The sequence below is a fragment of the Crotalus tigris genome, unplaced genomic scaffold, assembly GCF_016545835.1.
Source record: "Crotalus tigris isolate CLP2741 ecotype Arizona unplaced genomic scaffold, ASM1654583v1 scf7180000017638.2057652, whole genome shotgun sequence".
In the NCBI taxonomy this organism is placed as follows: Eukaryota; Metazoa; Chordata; class Lepidosauria; order Squamata; family Viperidae; genus Crotalus; species Crotalus tigris.
The window spans coordinates 1,006,239-1,026,901 of NW_024096531.1; the positions used below are offsets into that span (position 1 = coordinate 1,006,239).

At 38.7% G+C, this 20,663-nt stretch overlaps 1 protein-coding gene across 4 annotated transcripts in view; it reads left to right on the plus strand.

Annotated features, from left to right (window-relative positions):
* Positions 1-1,889: 1,889 nt before the first annotated feature.
* Positions 1,890-20,663, plus strand: part of LOC120304378 (core histone macro-H2A.1) — a 46,625-nt gene continuing 27,851 nt past the window's right edge. Inside the window, exons 1-2 of one of the 4 annotated variants that reach the window (XM_039334867.1) lie at positions 1,890-2,273; positions 16,078-16,278. In XM_039334867.1, coding sequence (XP_039190801.1) covers positions 16,107-16,278 — 172 coding nt within the window. In that variant the 5' untranslated portion in view covers positions 1,890-2,273; positions 16,078-16,106. The remainder of the gene's footprint in view (positions 2,274-16,077; positions 16,279-20,663) is intronic. The other 3 variants (XM_039334869.1, XM_039334866.1, XM_039334868.1) reach the window with 3 other exon arrangements.

Genomic DNA, 20,663 nt, shown 5'->3' on the forward strand with positions numbered 1-20,663 from the left:
ATTGTGGCTGTAATAATTCAACATGTGTAATACTAAGAATATATTAAAAAGTACTACATTTCTTCTTTTGTATGCTGATAAATGTATTAGTGATAATCTCCAAATGTCTTCCTAAGATGCAGCATCTTCTTCAGTTCTGACCAATCAGCATATTTCCCTAACATTATGAATTTGTATCGAACACTTGAAATAAAAAAGACCATTGTTTTCTGGTACATTAATACTATACCTTTTTCTCTTTCTGAAGAGAAGTGAGGTAATCAACTTTTTCATTTTTAAATCAAATTAATAGTGGAAAAATATTTGTATTAATATGTTTATTTCTAGTTGTTTGTTTGGGAGCTGTGGCACTTGATAGCATCTGTTTCAGAATCAATTACTGATCTTCTCTGGTACCATTTTCATGTTGAAATACATATGAACGTTACATATCTTCTATTATATTATTCCTATGTTCAGATGTCAAATGGACATAACAGATTCTCTTAGTCAACACTAATGATAAGACTCTAACTTGCATCATTCACATTTTGGTAGCTCAACTGCCACATCTCCCTGTTATCTGTCATCTGAAGCAAATGCATCATTAATTTAATTACTACCTGAAAAAGTGACCAGACTGCTTGTGGTCAAGAGGTGTTATGCAAGTATTCCATTCCTCTTTTCATTTAAGATAAATAAAACAATAGGAAATCAGACAAAGGTTACGAACAGAAGATGGACTCATTTGCACTCCACATAATGTTCCCTGCATTAGAGATAGTTGTCTGAGATGAACATGGTTTATTCATTGCTAACAGTATCTTCATGGCATCAATATTAAATAACTGATCTTCTATTTTTTGTGAATGGTTCTGCTGCTCATTTTACAAACTCCAAAAACTCTTTGAAAAGAATGGAATAGAAATCAAAGTTGTGATTTTGACATAACCATTAATATTGAAATGGCTGTATCTCTCTTCTCTTTGATGCATCTTCATTATTGCTTTGCTGAGCAAACTACCTCATTACATAGGTAGTTTGTAGTTATTTAGTTTAAAAATGTTGCTTACATTTTTTTATAAACATGTTATAGTTCATTGTTGGATTTAAATTATTTGCAGTGGTAAGGAATCCACATTTTCTATTTTAGGTTACTAATTTCATCTCTTCCCAAATTTACAATCTGTAACAGATTAAAAAACTGTAATGAAGACCAAAAAAGCATTTTCCTGCAAATGAAATATTTAATTGAAAGACAAAAAAATTGCTCTTTCTTTTCATGTAAATGTGCCCACTCTATTACATTTCAATAAAATAAAATATATTTTATTTATCCATATTTGTGATGATCATGGAAGGACCTGTAACCAACTATGTGGAAGAACGATTAACTTGTACTGTAAGAAAGCAAAGTTCATTATATTCCAGTGTTTCCATTTATTCTGCTTATTGTGAGGTTCAATTACATGAGGGATGGGGAGCTATAAAGTTCAGTCCTGGACCCTGAAGTCTGCATGTTTTGATTAATTTTAAAGAAGTAGCGTTCTTCAAGCAATTATTGTACCAGGGACAAAGGGACAGGCATCAGCAAAGGAGAGGCGCTTTTTTTTTTTTTTTTTTGTGCAGCAGAAGACGCCAGCGGCTCTCCTCGGGGATAGGAGAGAGCCAGAGGGAGCCTTTCGAGCCAGTTGCCAAGCCGCCGCTCCCTCTTCTACCCCAGGTTCGTCCCGGCAGGCGGCCGTCGAGCCAAGGGAGACCCAGCAGGCGGAGCCGCAGGGGGACTTACCTGCGGTCCCCTCGGCGCGGAGGCCTGGCAGCAGCGCCCCCTCACCGCTGCCCACCGTCCACGCCCCCCGCAGATCCAGGGAGCCTCCACGGCTGCTCGCCAGCCGAGAGAGGGTAAGCGGCGGCGGGGCCCTCTGTGCGGGGCCCCCCGCTGGGAGAGAGGCAGGCGGAAAAGGAGGGAGGAGCGCTACCCAGCAACGCGGCGGTGTTCAAAACGTCGCGGAAGCGAAGGGAGGGAGGGAGGAAAGAAGGAAGGAAGAAAGAAGGGAGGGAGGGAGGAAGAAAGGGAGAAAAGAAGGAAGGAAGGCCGAGGCCGCCGCCGAGCTAGCAAGCGAACGCGCCGCGTTTCTTCCCCGAGGCGGCGGCGGAGGAGGGGATGTGACGAGCGCTGCGCGCTGTGCATTGTGGGAGCCCTGCAGTTCGGCCGAGTCGTTCCAGTTCATGCGCGACGGAGCTCAGAAGGAAGCGAGAGACGCCGGGGGACATATTGCTGCCGCTGCTGCGTTGTAAGTGATCCACGCCGCGTTTCTTTCCCGGAGCCTCCAGGACGCGAACGCTGCCAGGCGCGGGGCTTGTCCTTTGTATGCCCACCGCTCTTCTCCCGGTCGCTTGGGAAGGTGCGGCTGGGAACGGCTGGGTCTTCGCTCTCTTTCTCTTCCCGTTGCAGCACCGAAGGTGGCCGTTGTGCAGGCAGCAGAAGCTGTCTTGCCTGCCCGGGAGTCGCCGTCGAGTTAAGCTCTTGAGCGATCTTTGGGAGAGCCCAGCCGCGACTTTTTTTTGGCAACTGTGATCTCGGTAGGGGGGGGCCTGGGGCATAGGAGATAAAAGATCCCTCTCTATCCGCCTGAGAACGGGATCGACAGGGTTAAGGGAGAGCTGGAAGACTTCTCCGTTGTGCCCTTAAAAGAGAATCAAGAAATAAACTCTCTCTTCCCTCGCAGGGTCGTTGCATCTATTCTCATTTTGACTTCATCTCGAGCTACGGGTAGGATTGGGAAGCGATCCGCAAAACCAGAGGAAACAAGCTCCGTTGCACCATAATGTTAAATAGTTAAAAAAAAAAAAATGATTTGGCTTGCTCCAGAAACGTTTCTCCTTCCCTCCCTCCGACTGTCCTTCACTTTCCTCTTTCATGTCATCCAGGTCATTGGACACGAACAGATAATGAACGGGGATTGCAAATATAAATGCTGGGGGGTTAATGGGGGTCATGTTCCCTGTTTCAGGGCAAAGGGTGCTCCTGGCCCCAACTTATTGGCTCAAAAGAAGCTTTTTAAACTATTATCAAAGAGATGGCTGAAATAATATGAGAGAAAATACCATGTCAGGAAAGGGGGGGGGGGACCTCTAGACAGTATTTTAGAAATCTGAACCAAAGCTATGATAATGAAGCTGCAAGATTTATCCTGTCTTCTGGAGCAGTGAACCATAAGAAAATGAATAATGAATGTGTTAAAAGGTTTTATAATTCTTGGATTATGATATGGTTGTCCCAAACAACTTTGGGACTTTAGAAGGTGAATTGAGGAAATAAAAATTAAGAATCAAAGCCAGTCATAGCCCATCCAAGAGAATAAAGTCCAAATTGAGGTAGTTCTGCTTGTTTACATATGGTCCACTGTCATTAATAAGATACTGTTTGAATCTGTTCAAAGTATGAAGTACACTTCTTACTGATTAGGATATTTCTCTGAAGTGTACATGCATGAAATTTTAAACTTACTTCCTGGCAAGTGTGTGTTGTCATTTTCTCTTTTGGGGACCAAATTGTATCTTGACTTAATTCATAACTCCATATGTAGATTTTTGCAATGTCGAGTTGTATCAGTTTTTTCAGGATCTGAGATTTTGTTCATCTCACTAGAGTATTAATATTTATGTGTTACGCCTATTGTGAGAATGTCACTTAGCAACAGGTGTATGGGGATTACTCTAGCTTACATGCTTCTCCTTCTGTTTCTTAGGGTTTGAAAATAACAAGCCCCAAAGTTAGTCATTCTTTCATTCAGACAAGAAATGCCTGGGTCGGTGAAGAGAGATCTATAGTAGGACTCTATATACTTTAGATTTGATTTCATAATAGCCATTTGGAGCATATAGAGGAATAAATGTAGCATCTGTGTGCAAGTTTTTGAAGCATCTGCATTTTGTTTTGGTATTGCATGGCTGTTCTCTGTAAACTGTATATGAACCCTGGAAAAGATGTGACTACTTTAAAGAGGAGTTTTAGGTATTACCGTATATTCCGGCGTATAGGGCGACCTGGTGTATAAGACGACCCCCCTAGTTCGACGCCGGGTCGCAGGACGATCGACGCTGAGTCACAAGACAATCGATGCCGAGTCGCATGCCTAGAAAGTCGTCTTATATGCTGGAAACTACCGGTATTTTCGGCATATAAGACGATCGATGCCGAGTTGCATGCCTAGAAAGTCGTCTTATATGCCGGAAACTACATTATTTCCGGCGTATAAGACGACACCGAGTCACATGCCTAGAAAGTCGTCTTATACGCCAGAAACTACCTTATTTCCGGCGTATAAGACAACTCAGCATATAAGCCGACCCCCGAGTTCAGAGGCTGTTTCGATGCTCTCAAAAGTCTTATACGCCAGAATATACGGTACATTAATGCACCCTCATAATCCAAAGCAGTGTTTTGGAATCATATCCAAAACATTGCATAATCCTAATATTTAAAGCAGTCAGAAACCAGAATAGCAGTTACTGATGTCTGAGAATACATTAATTTACTAAGAAATTTCTGTTGTGGGTTATAGTATATTTTGTTCTTGACACATATTCACCAATTTTCTTCTTTGACTAAATCTTTAGATTTAACTAAAACTATGTTTTTCTTTCTCTAACCAGATTCTAAAATAAGAAATGAGCAGTAATGCCTATACTTTGTGTATAATTAAAATCTTAATTATAAGTATTGATTATTATCAACTGCTGTATATATTTCAACTGTTTCTGCTATAGCTTTACACTAGTGTAATTGAGAACAGAATGTGAATACCATATTTTCCGGCATATAAGACGACTTTCTAAACCATGAAAATCTTCTCAAAAGTCGGGGATCGTCTTATACGCCGGGTGTCCTCTTATAGGGCTGGTGCTGAAACTTACCGAGCCGGACTGGAGAATCTGCGGCGCGTTAGTGCTGCAAGGGTGGGCCAGACGGGTGAAAGAGGCGTGTTTTTCTGGGCACAGTGCCGCTCTTGCTGCACTAACGCTGCCCCTGGGCACTTGCCAGACCTCATCATAAGTCTTTTTTGGAAGATCTCAGTGAGGGACAGCGTTAATAAAGGTACGGTACTTTTGAAATGTGGCCAAAGCAGTCTTTAACCTGATCTGAGCAGTCTAAAATGCTCAGATCAGGTGACAGACTCCCTTGAAGCAGCCCCCTCTCCCTGCTCTCTATCACATTGCGCTACTGCTCGGATTGTCTTGGAGACAGAGAGGGCTGGGCAGGCAGGGAGAGCTGACCCACCCAATCCAAGCAGGCTTTGTATACAACAACCAGCCAATCACCGGTAAGGTACATCACTTGCCGTGATTGGCTGGTTGTTGTATACTGGGTACATACAGTATAGCACCAGTATCTGTACCAGTTCATACAGTACAGCACCAGTACATACAGTACAATATACAAATGTCCAACAGTCAAGACCCCATCATGGCTCCACCAACAAGAAGAAAGAAATATGAAGTCAGTTTCAAACTTAAAGTTGTAAACTTTGCCATGGAACATAATAACGGTGCTGCAAGACAATATGGAGTAACAGAAAAGATGGTTCGGGACTGGAAAGCAAATGAAAAAACATTAAAGAATATGCCAAGGGGTAAGTGTGCATTAAGAAGAGGCACCTCCCATTGGCCAGAACTCGAAAAACATGTAGCAGACATGATGAATGAGCATCGCCAAAACGGTTATGTAGTGACACGAAATAAAATATGTTTGTTTGCACTTCAGTGGGCCAAATCTAACCCAGATCACAGCAACAGATTTAAGGCCACTGTATCCTGGTGTGCTAGATTCTTGGGAAGGCATAATATGGTACTGAGGCAAAAGACGAAAATTGCACAAAAATTACCTGCAGATCTTGATAGCAAAGTAGATAGTTTCCATCGATACGTAATACAACAGCGCACTAAACATGGCTATGCGTTAAGTAGTATTGGAAATATGGATGAAACTCCAATGAATTTTGATATGGTTGGAAATAAAACTGTCCATCAAAAAGGTGAAAAAACAATTTTAATTAAAACAACAGGACATGAGAAGTCCAGTTTTACAGTGGTACTAGTATGCACAGCTGATGGTGCCAAACTGAGACCAATGATTATTTTTAAAAGAAAAACAATGCCAAAACTCAAGTTCCCTGTTGGTTGTTTTGTACATGTGAATGAAAAAGGCTGGATGGATGAAGAAGGGGTAAAGCTATGGCTTGATAATGTATGGAGCAGGCGACCAGGTAGACTTATCCAAAAACGTAGTCTACTGGTGTGGGATATGTTCAGGGCTCATTTAACTCCCAGCACCAAGCAAAGGTTTTCAAGAATAAACACAGATGCAGCAGTTATTTCTGCAGGATTGACATCGTTGGTACAGCCACTGGATGTGTACCTAAACAAGCCATTTAAAGATTGCATTCGAGAACAGTGGAATGAATGGATGGTTAGCGGTGAAAAGTCATTCACAAAAGGAGGAAACATGCGTGCTCCACAGTTGGATGTTTTGTGCAAGTTTGTCATAAAAGCCTGGAATGATATTGATGCAGAAACAGTAATCAAATCTTTCAAGAAGTGTGGCATATCAAATTCATTAGATGGTATGGAGGACAACTACTTGTGGCAAGATGAAGAGGAAGCCGAAGCTGAGACCACACCATCTGATACGGAATTCGATCCATACGATGACTGCCTTACAAATGTATCACAAGATGCCATTGATGTACTTATGATATCAGATGATGAACAGGATGATTTTGAAGGCTTTTAAAGGGAAACTGTCACGCAGCAAAACCTGTAAAAATAATTTGCAGTTATGATGGGCGTTGCTGACTCGCCAGGGACTTGCCCGGCACTTGCTCTCTCTATTGTTTGTTATCTTCCTCCTATCATCAGTTCCAGTTTGGTTGACAGCTTAGAAAACAAACAGCATGGCAGCTCCCATGGGTTTATTGTCTTATCCTTCCTTTCAGCTTTAGAGTGAATTAGGAAAAGTTTAATCCACTTGCACTGTTTTATGTTTACATGTTTGATGACAAACAGCCTTATGTTTATAAGTGACAGTTTTCCTGCTAAGTACCTGCATGTCATAAGCATTTGAATTAAAATTACCATATTGAAATCAAATCTGAAGTTTTTTAATTTTTTATTTGGCGTGCGTTGGAAGAGGGGTAGTCTTATACGGCGAGTATAGCCCAAACTCTATATTTTAACTGGAAAAGTTGGGGATCGTCTTATACGCCCAGTCATCTTATATGCCGGAAAATACGGTAATTTGGTTCAAGTGACAGTGACAAATTTGGAGTTTGCATCTGAATGCAGTACATAGTCTTTGATTAGGGAATACACTGGCAGTTGTAGAGTCATTGAAATTTGGAGTTTGGAATTCTGCCAGTAGTAGACTTTAAAAGAACATAATTGGAAATAAAAGGGTTGTACCATTTGAGAACTGAAATAAAAGTGTGTATGTGCATGTAAGCACCATCCCAGAATATCAAAATGATTCAGTAAAAACTACTTGACAAACTTGAGGATGAATGGATATAAAATAACTGTCATTGTGCTCAGCTTTTTCCTGCATTCTATGTATTTATGTTGTCTCATGCTGAGAGTATATGTAAATAGGATCTCACACTAGAAGAAGTGCATACATAAGTTTTATGACACGATTACAGAAAAATACAAAAACACTGCAGAATGAGGAAATAGAGAGCATATACATTGCAACCGTAAATATTGCCAACCACGTCAGCGTTTTCTTTTACTTTGCCTCATTGGTTATACTTGGTCATATTTATTAGCATAATATGTGTTCCTTCAGCAGAGATAAAATGGAAAGGCCCAGTTCCACTTGTCTACCTTGTAGGTCAAACCTTCGTTATTCCACCAGATATGCTTTCCTGCCTCCCTGGGTGTGTGTGTCATTAATGCTTTGTTAATAGCTTCAAAAAGCAGATTTATACTATGCTTTAAAAAAAAGATTGTGAGAAGACTGTAAGTACTTACACATTCATTCTTTTTTTTTTTAAAGTTTGTCTAAGTGCTTTAGGTATACACTGTAACAGAATCAATGGCTAGGTTGGGTATTTATTTATTTATTTATTTATGAGACTTATATACCGCTTTAAGTGCAAGCACTCTCTAAGCGGTGTACACCAGTAAGCAATGTATATATATATATTTACATTGCCCCCAACAATCTGGGTCCTCATTTTACCTACCCCGGAAGGATGCAAGGCTGAGTCAACCTTGAGCCGGTGAGATTTGAACCGCTGACCTGCTGAACACAGTCAGCTAAAATGGCCTGCAGTACTGCACTCTAACTGCTGCGCCACCTCGGCTCAATCCGGGTATCATGTGTAAGTCCGTTCAACCAGGGTTTATTGATTTTAAGAGAAAATAAGATGAGGGTATTTAAACAGATTTGCTTTTGGTTCAGTCTTCATTAACAAAGAGAATTTATGTTCCATCAGGCAACTGTGAAGAACAGGAATTAAAGTTGAGGTTGACAGAGCCAGAGGTAGAGAATATTTCTTTTGAATGTATTTAAATCTCAGTGCATCCTAGAATACTGAAGGAATGTTGATAGTCTGGCCGAAATGTTATATATTACCTTTCAGAAACTTGCAGAAGTGAGTACCAGATAAATGGAAAAGTATAAAGCTCTCTGTCTTCAAAATCAGGAAAAAGGGGGAACTCTAAACCTGTAAAGGAAGTGCTGTGTTGCTTACAGGCGCACACTTTTCTTTCAATTCTTAAATGGTGTGCCACTTTCATTTACAATTGTCTTCTTTTAAAATCTAATACCACTGTTAGAATTCCAAACAAATTAAGAAAATATGTGGGAAGAAGTAAAGTAAAAAGACAACTCAGTTCTGGAAAAGGGGAAAGTGTGAGAAAGACACTCAAGATAATCCCACTTTTATTCTGTTCGCTATAAGAGAGGGAAGAGGGAAACTCTGCCAAAGTCTCAAGATTCAGTACAATTCCTCTAACCCTTGCACTGTTTCATGACTTGGCCTACCTCAAAACGTAGATTCATATGAATACTCGGGAAGATTCTAGACCAGATCACAAAGAGATGTATGTGTGAGCACTTTAAAAGGAACACAAATTAACAAATTTGCAGATGACTCTCAATTATTGGGATTATTTTGATGGGATAGAGAAATGGGCTGAAATTGCAAAATAAGTATTGAATGGAAACATATTCTTAGCTGTTTAAATAAAATGAAATTCTCAGATGTAAGTTATGGGATAATCAGCTTGGTAATAATACTTAGGAAAGATTTCTTGGAACATGTAGTGCAGCTGAATGCTTACTGAACATGAGTCAGCAGTATAATGTGGCTACACGAAAGCAAATGCAATGTGCGTGCCATCAAGAGAATGCTTGATCAGATCCCAGCTTGAATATTGATCGAATATTGAATATTTACAATCTCCAATTGCCAACTTCATTACATAAGTTCAAGTTGAAGCTTGATGCCTGTATGGTAGGGATGCTTTAATTAAGATTCTTGCTGCACTAAACAAAGGATTGGACTTCATGGCCTAAGAGACCCTTGATTTCAGTTGACCTGAATCATGGTGGTTTTACACAAAACCCTAAGCTAAAGCCAGACCTTATTGTGAAATACAGTGTGTGAATCAAGTCTTCACCAAACTAGGATGCTTTAAAAAGAAAATAGGGAATTTATGAAAAACATGCCAGTGCTTAGTTATTCTGGATATATTTTATATATCTTGTTGTCAGTGATTTGGGACTGAGATCTTGCTATTGTACTGATACTCAGTTTGTAACCTTCAGCTTGGTGTCTAAATGGTCACCAAGATTCCTAATAAGATAAGTCTTTTGTTTGATTCAGCAAGGATAACCGTATGGTCTTAAAGCTTGTTCTTGCTTGAATTTCCCAAGGACACATAAAAAGATGTCAGCAGTGGTGATTACTTTTTGTCAGCATTTCAATAGTTCAAGGAGAAAGATGTGGATAGTTCCAAAGAGATCTGCATCTTCTTTTGAAATAGCCGGTTTATTTTGGTCAGACATAGTTTTCCTGTGTCATAATAATTAGTTGGGTCCAAATGTACTGATTCTATAAATAATTTGAATGTTCAGGGTTCATGGGCTTGAATGTTGCTTTGATCTCACTATCTTAAATATACAGTATAGACCAGGAGTCTTCAAACTTGGCCCTTTTATGACTTGTGAACTTCAACTCCCAGAATTCCTCAGCCAGGCATGCTGGCTGAGGTATTCTGGGAGTTAAAGTCCACAAGTCATAAAAGGGCCAAGTTTGAAGACTCCTGGTATAGACAAATGATTCTACATAGAGCTGGAAGTAGAACTTTCTTGAACAGTCTCGGCAGTAGAAAGTTGAGTATCAAAATATTTCAAGTTCCACAATTCTGGGTGGAAAGACCGCTTCTAGCGTCATCTCTGTAGCAAGCACTGTGTTTTAAGTGCTGAATAAAGAGGAAGAACACAGTGAGTGGTATGTACAAGTGTTTTTTGTTTTTTTTAACACAGCCCCACTTTACATTGAGTAACTTTCTTGATGCTGTTACACAACTTGTAATGTGGTGTTAATCTGGGATTCTACCCTATCTGTCAATAAGAGTGCAAGAGACAGTATTACATCTTGGAGAAAAAAACAAGAAATTCTGAACAGCAGAACTTGATTGGCAGTAGTGTATTGTAAAAGGAACATCGTTCAGCTGAATACAACAGCAGAGAAATCAATAGATAAGTACACTGTGCTACACAGCGAAGGCCTGAATATAAATCTCAGCTCTTAGTTTGCAGAAATATTTTCTTTCCATAGTCAACTTCACATGCTTCTTATGAAGGTATCATGTGGGAGTTGCATCCCCTTAATTTCACACTACTAATATGGAGAGCCATATAAATGAATAAAATGAGTTCTGATGGGCTAGGTTGAAACGGTAGCCATCTGATGGCTATGAATTCACAGTCTGCTGGCTGTTCAAGATATAAATGGAGTTCTAATTCGGCTTGGCTTTTATCCAGCCTTAGGAGCTTATTATCTAGTAGCAGTGCTGTATGTAACAAAATCTGACATGTGTATGCAAGCAGTCACTGTCCAAATGCATTCCAGAAGAAACAAGCCACTGCCACATAGATATTAAAAATGAACTCGGCTGAAATATGCCCAACTTCTGAGGGCCAGCTGTCAGTCTGTTATTAAGTTAACCTTGCCAAAAATGCTTCAGAAGCTAGCTTTGTCAGTGTGAAACATGTGGCCCAACTTGCTCATTGGTACAGTCTTCATCTCTTAAGATTGTGAGATGATGTAGTGATATGTGAAAGTTGCCTTAGGAGAGGGTTGGAAGAGCTGCAGATTGGACAATCAATGTGTAAAACTACATCAGCCCAGAGAGGGCATGGGAAACATTTTAGAAGTGTGAGCCACCTTTGTTTTCTGGAGAATAAAAGAAAAGGAGGGAAGAAATACTTTTTTGCATGATTTTGTTACTATAGCTTTAAAATAAACATAGAGCTACTATTTCTGGTTGTGCTTTTTGTCTGGACTACATTGCAGTGGTGACATCCTTTTAGTTGAGCTTGATTTCTGGTGACTTCATGGTCTTGCCATATAGTTTTGTGGCAATAATATTATTTTCTTCAAGATTTTTTCCCCAATCTGGTTTGTAGTCTTAGTAATTGATGAGGTATTCAAGTCCTAACCTAGTTCAATTTTGCTTAGCTTTTTAAGATCAGTTGCATGCTATCACTAATGGGGATACAACATTGTAACACACCCAATGAAATTGGAGCACTTCTGATTAGATATAACTCCCCCCCCCAACTTTCAATCTCCTGTCTTCATTTCTGAGCTACCAGCAGAAGTTTAGCATCTTAAGGCTAAGAATATGTAGCCATGGCTGATTCCCTAAGAATATTATTTGAATTTGACCAAAATGGCTTGTTCCAATTCTGTGATTCTTTTGGAAAATGCTAGATTGGACAGCTTTGTGAAAATTGTCACATTGCAGCAATATGTATATTAATTTTAAGAAAATACGTTAAACAATTTAACTTCAGATGGCATCTCAGTTTGTAACTGTTATTAATAAACCAGTCTCTTCTCAATTACTGGTAGATTTTTTAAAAATTAATAGATGTTGCTTTAAAGTTGTTTTAAATGATTTAGATTGAAATTTCAATTCAAAATATGAAAAAATCAATTACTATTATTTTATTTAGAGGTAAATGGTTTTATAATGCTCAATTTTCAGATTGACTAAGACCTCTATTGTTTTTAAAGACTGGTAGAAGACCCAGAATTAACCAGATGTTTTGTTAGTTACATGCCAGTTTTCATTTTTGTTTTAATTCCAGAATGAAAAGAATAATGAGATGGAGTAAAGCTTCTTAACTTTTTTTTTTACAATGTTTCCTTAAGTTTCTGAACAATAGTTGCTGCTGTGATAAGAGGCTAAAACATATAAGGAATGGTTGCTGGAATTGGATATGTCTAGTTTAACGAAGAGAAGGACAAGGGGGGACATGATAGCAGTGTTCCAATATCTCAGGGGTTGCCACAGAGAAGAGGGAATCAAGCTATTTTCCAAAGCGCCTGAAGGCAGGACAAGAAGCAACGGGTGGAAACTAACCAAAGAGAGAAGCAAAGCCACAGCACAAAATCAAAAGTGTAAGATTTTGGAAAGTTTTTTTTTTTTTTAACCACCAGTTCCCAACAGAACCACAATTTCTGAGCTTGTAAACTACTCCTCTCCATGGAGCTTTTTAGCATTTTATGGTAATGCCTATCCTCTTAGAAAAATGCAAGATAAAAATTGCAGTCACTCTGCAGAATTGTCCATAGTAAATGGACAATTGGTAGTAAATTAACTTGCAGGTTTTGGGCATTTTCATGGGTGTCAAGTGCAATTATGTTTGTGGAAAGTAGTTGTCAGACTGAAGTTTATGAAACTCCATCTGGGGAATGGCATAAAAGCCTGGTTGGTAAAGAGATGAATTCTACCATTCCACATTCCAGGAATTTAATTGCAACTCTTTATCCTTTCCAAAAAGATAAAAGAACTATATATTATATATGCAAGTGTTGTTTACAGGGCTTAGTAGGAAGTAGGCCTTGCTAGCCTTGGAATTTGCTTTAAAGGTCAGTCCAAAAACTTAAAAGATACATTGAAGTCTAGTATACTTTCATGTGAAAAATGCCTGTAGCAAACTTTATTCAAGTGGGACTAATCAGAACCATATTGTGCATCCTATCTTTGTCCCTCCTTCCCTCCCTATCTCTTGCAACAATCAGTAGAGGAAGTTTCCATGTCTTTATAAAAACAGGAAGCAAAATTACCCATTTCTAGAAACAACTAGTAGGTGGAAAAATTAGGCTAGGGAGAATTAGTGTTGTTGTATCAACAGGCTTTTCCGATCTGGAAATTAGTTGGGAATGTTATTGCACATTGTCCAAATCCCAGGCATGTTTTATATACTTGATGCACGTGTATTGGGTGGTATTTGTACATCTTTTGTTTCACCATTATAAATAAATAAATACACACACATATATGGTTTCAGTAGAAACTATTGAAAATAATACAGGAACTCTGCTGTTTTAAACAACTATCTATTATCAGTTATATATCTTTTGTAAGAAAATAAAACATCAAATGTAAGCAGAAACGTATAACAGGATAGAAGCCATACTTTTCATCTGAATAATATTTATGTAATTATATAGGTAAACTTGGACAATCTTGGATTTGATATTTTCAAAGTCCCTATTAGGACTCTTAGTGGTTTTAAGAAAATATAATGCACATTTCCTGGAGATGAAAACTGTTGAGATTTATTCCTTAATAAAGAAGCACTGAAATGTATTTCTGAAACATCAGATTTATTATTCTATTTTTACTTTGTTTTCTTTCTCCTAAATATATCATTATGGATGTACATATTGCTGTTGCTCTGGGTTTTTAAGCTATCACAAAATACCTGGTTGGGAAAAGTGCTTTTTAGTATGCTTATAACTGTTGTTCTGACCCTGTTATAAATTTAATGAATGTGGTCCTCTGAAATTCCATCATCTGTCAAAGATACTAACAATAAAATGCAAACATCAACTAATCTGCAGTTAATACGTTTTTTAAAAAAATGTGGCCATCCACAACTGACTGTTTTGAAATTTCTGTTTTGTGTTGCAGTGTTATCTTATTTACAATTGTCATGTTTTATAGAGAAAATGGAACGAACAATTGCACATTACACATAAATAGCAAAATCTAGAGCAAGGGTTCCCAACCAGGGGGGCTTGCACTCCCTGGGGGTGTGAGACAATATTCCAGGGGGTGCGAAAACTTGGGTTTTCAAAATTATAGTGTATATGCATAATTTGTTGCCGTTATTTCGAACTTCATAAGGGGTACAAGAATATATAAGGAGCATTCTAGGGGTGCAGGGTATAGAAAAGGTTGGGAGCCGCTGCTGTAGAGTAAGTGGATACATATGTGCACCTTGGTATAATGTTTGCTAAAGATAAGACAGTAGATGAAGAAATACTAAAATATGCAAATGCTGTTAATACAAAGTAGAAGGTAATGTGTGGTTGGTTGTGAGGAATGAATGGCCAAGGAAGCAAAAGTGGCTTCTGTCAATTTTTTATATAGAAGTAAAAGTTGTGTGTGTCAAGAGAAACACAATCTCAGGGGCTGCCACAAAGAAGAGGGAGTCAAGCTATTCTCCAAAGCACCTGAGGGCAGGACAAGAAGCAACGGATGGAAACTAATCAAGGAGAGAAGCAACCTAGAACTAAGGAGAAACTTCCTGACAGTTAGAACAATTAACCAGTGGAAAAAACCTGCCTCCAGAAGTGGTGAATGCTCCAACGCTAGAAGTTTTAAAGAAGAGACTGGACAGCCATTCGTCCGAAATGGTATGGGTTTCCTGCCTGGCAGGGAGTTGGACTAGATGACCTCCAAGGTCCCTTCCAACTTTATCATTATTATTATAACATCACATAACATTCATTCTACATGAATGCTATAGGAACGGGGCACTTTAAGATGTAAAGCAAGAAAGAGTCAAGAATGAATAGGTGCTGAATAAACATGGCTATATATAAAAGCGAGTGACCAAACCTACATTGAAGTGGTATGGTTACATAAGGAGAATGAATGAGACTGTTATCCTAAAGCAAATATATAAAGAAAGACATGGCGGCAGCCACCCCAGCCCTGCCAAACTTCACCATCCATCCAAGCATCCATCCCACCCACCCAGCAGCAGCACATTCCTGTCTGCTGGGCTGCTGGCAACCCACTGAGGACTTACAACTTTCTACAGGCTTCCCCACTGACTTTTTTCTTCTTAGAAACTGACAAAGTTGCAAGGACATCCTCGTTCAACAACTTCATCCTTAATGATAGCAATGGAAACTGCAAAGATTGCCATCACTAAACAATGTGGTCATGTGACATCAACTGCATCACTTAGTAATGAAAGTTGTGGTCCCAATACTTGAGGACCACCTGTATTACATTCTCCACCACATCTTGAAATGGTGATTGTGGACATCCATATGCTTTATTATCAGAATTAGAATTATGTCATTTTGCAAAATTAATTGGCGCATATATGCTTTTCACAATTCACTTCTAGAAGCTGAATTCATGTTGGCAAAGAGTGACGTAGACTATTTCAATTCTGTAATGTTCTTTTGAATTAAATATAACTTTTGCTTTAGAGATTTTATCAGGCCTTTTTTATATCTCTTCTGTTATCTCTTCTTTGCCACATAACCTAAAAGAACTCTACTCTCCAAAAAGCTGCATCATGCATGGAAATATTGATTATTTTGGAGGCTGTTTTTGCTTACATACTAACAATGCTTAATTCCATTTCCATTGTTGAAATACATTAAATATCCTATGATTGTGATAATATGGCAACTGAAATTGCAAAGTGCACTTAGAAACCATAGACCTTATTTAGTTGTTAATATTTTGTAATATTAAGGTTTTATTATTATTTGAAATAAATATTATGGAACGTATGGGTAGTCTTACTTTTTTCTTTGTTTTTAGTGTGCTGATCCAGACCCCCTTGAAAAAAAATGTCCAGCAGGGGTGGAAAGAAAAAGTCAACCAAAACATCTCGCTCAGCAAAGGCTGGGGTCATATTCCCTGTTGGACGAATGCTTCGTTATATTAAGAAAGGTCATCCAAAATACAGAATTGGAGTCGGTGCTCCAGTATATATGGCAGCAGTACTTGAATACTTGACTGGTAAGTTCATCTTAATAAGAGAATAGTGAGAAAGCAATAAAAAATATAAAATAATCATAAAAGTAATTCATTAACAAAGTGAGGACGAGGTTTGGTATAGAAACATTATCCACATAATCCAGTTTGTCACGTTTTAATCCACGTTCCTTTTTTCTAATTCTTGGAAGTACTGTGCCATATAATTTGAGCAGTTGTAAATGGTTTTTTAATGGGATTTACAATAGATTTCTCTTAAGATTTGTAGCTTTTGAATAATTGTTTGTAATGCTTAAATACCAATGCACCCCTATAGTAAGTAGATCAATATTAAATAATATCAATATAAAACTAAAGTATTCCTACTATTCAGTTTATGTGCCCTTAAGTCTAACTCAATTACTGATTACATGGATGCGTCCATATTGTTTCTTGATAAACTGTGCAGATGGCTCTCCATTATTCCCTTAAGGATGTGAGGTTTTTTTCAATTTTTTCAGATCTGACATTTCCTAAATCTTTCATTCAAATACTAATCAGGTTTGACTCTGCTTAATTTTTCAAGATCAACCATGGTCATCTAGAAATTGCCACTTGTTAAGGCTGCCAGGTCTTCTATTAGCCTCTAAATATGTCATTTGAGATCAAAATAGTGTATTCTTGAGTTAGTCTATTATTGTGATCTAAATATCTAAATTTGTATCATTATGCATTTTCTTGGGAATAAAAAGAATGCTTCTATCAGACGTGAAATCTAAATCAAAATATTCAAAACTGCATGTCCTTTTACAAAATAGTCTTTACCGTGTGTCTTATTTAAAAGAACAACTTGCAACTACATGTATTGCTAGAAATGTTTATGAGCAACACATGCCTCCAATTATGTAACTGTTTTCCTCACTTCTGTCAGCTGAAGTATCTTGAACAGAGAAATAAAACGAAGCATGAAGATCAAATTTGGAGGTTGGCAAGGATTGGAGGGGGGATAGAAGAATCTGGCAACTTGAGAATTTGTAAACATGGTCTGCATTAACTAAGGAAGATATTATAGAAAGAACTGAGAAGAAGCCATTGTCTACTTTTAATTAGTTCCATTATGAGGAACTGTGATTACCTGTGTATGTATTCATGCACATGTTTTCTTTTAATTGCCTTCATGGTTTTTCTGTTTGACTAATTTTTTAAAGAAGCAAATGGCTGATTACTCTAATGGCTGTCCCCATTTAAAATGCATTATGATAAAAAATGAAATTGTTTATTTGCAGTGGCAATGTGTCATTATAGCTATTTGCTTTTATGAAACAAACAAACAAGTACTCCATTTCACAGTCCTTTGAAATGTCAATCTAGAATACTGTTTTTCAACCTTAACAAATTTAAGATGCGTGAACTTCGACTCCCAGAATTAGTGCCTAGCTGAATGCTGGCTGTGGAATTCTGGGAGTTGAAGTCCACACATTCTAAAGTTGTCAAGATTAGAAACTAGTCAAGACGATCAAGTAAAATTCATCCATTAGACAGCTTCAGTTCAGTTCAGTAATTAAGTAATGTTACCTAGCAGTAAGTAAGTAAGCAAGTAAGCAGCATGTGTCTTCTGGAACAGCACCCCTACAAAGGTTTACAGGACCATCCCCTATCTCAGCAGCCTTTAAAAGAGCATTAAAACCATGGCTTTTTCTATAGGCCTTGGGGTTCCCAACCGGGGATGCAAGACAATATTCCAGGGAGTGTGAAAACTTGGGTTTTCAAAAGTATAGTGTAAATGCATAATTCGTTGCCGTTATTTCAGACTTTTGTAAGGGGCATGAGAATATATCAGAATATAGGGATGCGGGGTATAGAAAAGGTTGGAAGATGCTGCTCTAGGTCTTGGGGTTGGATGATAGAGGAGGGCTGTTCATTTTTTATCTCCACTGGGGGAAAGAATTGGTTGATACTTACTCCAGATGATGATATCTATTGAATTCTTAAGGGTAGTCCTCAACGTATGACCATAGTTGGGACCAGAATTTTGGCTGCCAAGTGTTGCGGTCATAAAGTGAAGCATCAGGTGACAGGATTACTTAGCCCAGTGGTAGTGAACCTATGGCATATGAGCCAGAGTCGGGACCCCATTTGGGGTCGAACAACCATTTCACGGGGGTCGCCAAACAACGCAGTCTGCCATTTTTTTCCCCTTTTCCTTAGCTGTGCTACTCCCTTTTATTTTTGTTGGCTTTTGAAAGCCAAGAATAGACTCTCTTGAATAGAGTCTAATTCTATTGGCTTTCAAAAGCCAATAGGAATTGTCCAGGCTGTCTCTGCCCTGCTGAGCCCACCAAAAGTCCCATTCTGCAAACGGTGCTGCACCAGTTGAATAGTCCTTGACTTAGATCGGTTGAGTAGTCCTCGACTTACGACCGGTTGGGGGTCGCAGCATTAAAAAGGTTGAGAACCACTGATCTAGACAATCCCCACTGCTGTCATTAAGTGAAAATTACTGGTCTTCAGTCAATCCAAGGCATTCCAAGCTTAGTTTCTCCCAGTCGTGAGCCTCAGTAAGCCTCAGTAAAGGTAAAGAACTGCCTCCAACTTCCCCCCACCCAGCTTTCTCTCCCTATCTCTGTTCTTTTGGTCACTCTGAGAACTGTATGGCTCTGGGGCTGCTTGCAATGCTCCAGAAGCTGCAGCCACCCACCATTCCCAATCACCCTGTGCTATGGGACCCCTGCCACTCTGTGCTCTGTCGCCCCAGGTCACCTTTGCTTCTTCCTTTTTTTTTGCTCCTGTAGCTGCTGAGAGATGCCTAGCCTGGTTGCTGGGTCAGGTTGGGGCTTTGCACTATGCTGTAGCTTAGGGATTGCTTCCCTCTCCCCACCCCCCAGAGCTGCAACACGCCAAAATACCCCTTTGCACCGTGCTACCAGGCAGGGCTGGAGCTGGCTTTGGGCAATGAAAAAGAAAAAAAAAAGCTGGGCATTCATTATTAGCAAGGGGAGCCACAAATCAGCAAAGTTCAGGTGTTGTGATGGAGGGCAGGCAGCAGGGGGCCAAAAGGGCAGAGATGGGGGAAGATAGGTGGGTAAGGGAAGATGCAGCACCCCTGCAATCACTAAGTGCAGGTAGGCAACCAAGCACACATATTGTGATCACATAACGTGTGTGTGTGTGTGTTCGCAGCGGCTGTAACTTCAGGCATGGGTCAAAAACCCCTTCATTCAGCCCTATCTAACAGTCACTGAATAAATGGACGTAAATCGTGGACTCCCTGTATTCTGGATTTTACTCTTGATATGTGTTAAACAGCCTAGAGTTGTTGGAGCTGGAGTTGATTGGCCTAGAAAACTGATTAATAAATAAAATGTTTATAATCTTTGTCTCAATCCTGTCAGTTGTACATTGTGACTAAGGCTAAGATTTTGGGTACAAAAATCCAGGTTAACCCTAGATGGCACTTCGAACTCTCTGTAGGTTTTTTTGTTATCTAGTAGCCATCTGGAGTTGGGCAGCCTATGTATATTTATTTAATTATTCACTTATTATTTACTGCATTTATACCACAGCTTTCCACGGGATAACATGCAAGGTGCCTCACCCTTAATTTTAAACTAACAATAACCTTGTGAAGTAGTACAAAGTCAGAGATAGTGACTTTCCCATAGTAAACCAGTTATCCTTTCGTCACTGAGAATATATAGGAATCTGGATTTCTCTACTCCTAGTCCAGCACCTTAACCAAAGCTCCTAATTTCAATGAACATGTTAAGATGCTTGTGAATTTAAGATTTAAAATATTGAAAGAATTCAAAAAATGAGAATAGGTGATTGTAAATATCGTATATGTATTTCTTTGACCTGAGAACTCATGACAGTTACAGAGTATTGACGTTTTGTTCAAAAAAGGAGCTTTAAAATAGCTTTGGTCTCTTTGCTTCCTAAATTGCAATGCTGTTTTTCTGTTTCTTCTAAGATTATTGTAATTCTAGAACATTAACAAAATGTAGAGGCTCTTAGAGTCATTAGTCTATGATGAATGGATTTGTGACATACTATATTTATGAATATGTCAAACACTATGCTGTTTTGCTTTTTTCTTTAAACTAAAATTATTTTATAGGAAATTCAGTATGCTGTACTGTATTAATATAGTCCCATTTACAGTGACCCCATGTGTTCATAAAACATTAAAATATGCAGACATAAAAATTTGGTAGAGAAAATTTAAAGACAATAGAAATGAACTTTATGGAAATTTCTGTTAATTTCTTGCTGTACTGAATTGAAGAAAACCACAACAATGAAAGAATGAAGTTTATAAAACTGCAGGTGATGTACAAAACATACATTCCTCAAATATACTTGTTTATAGTTTGTTAGAAAAGTGCAGTAGGAAGAATCCTGGACCTGTCTGCTTTGCCTATTAACATTTT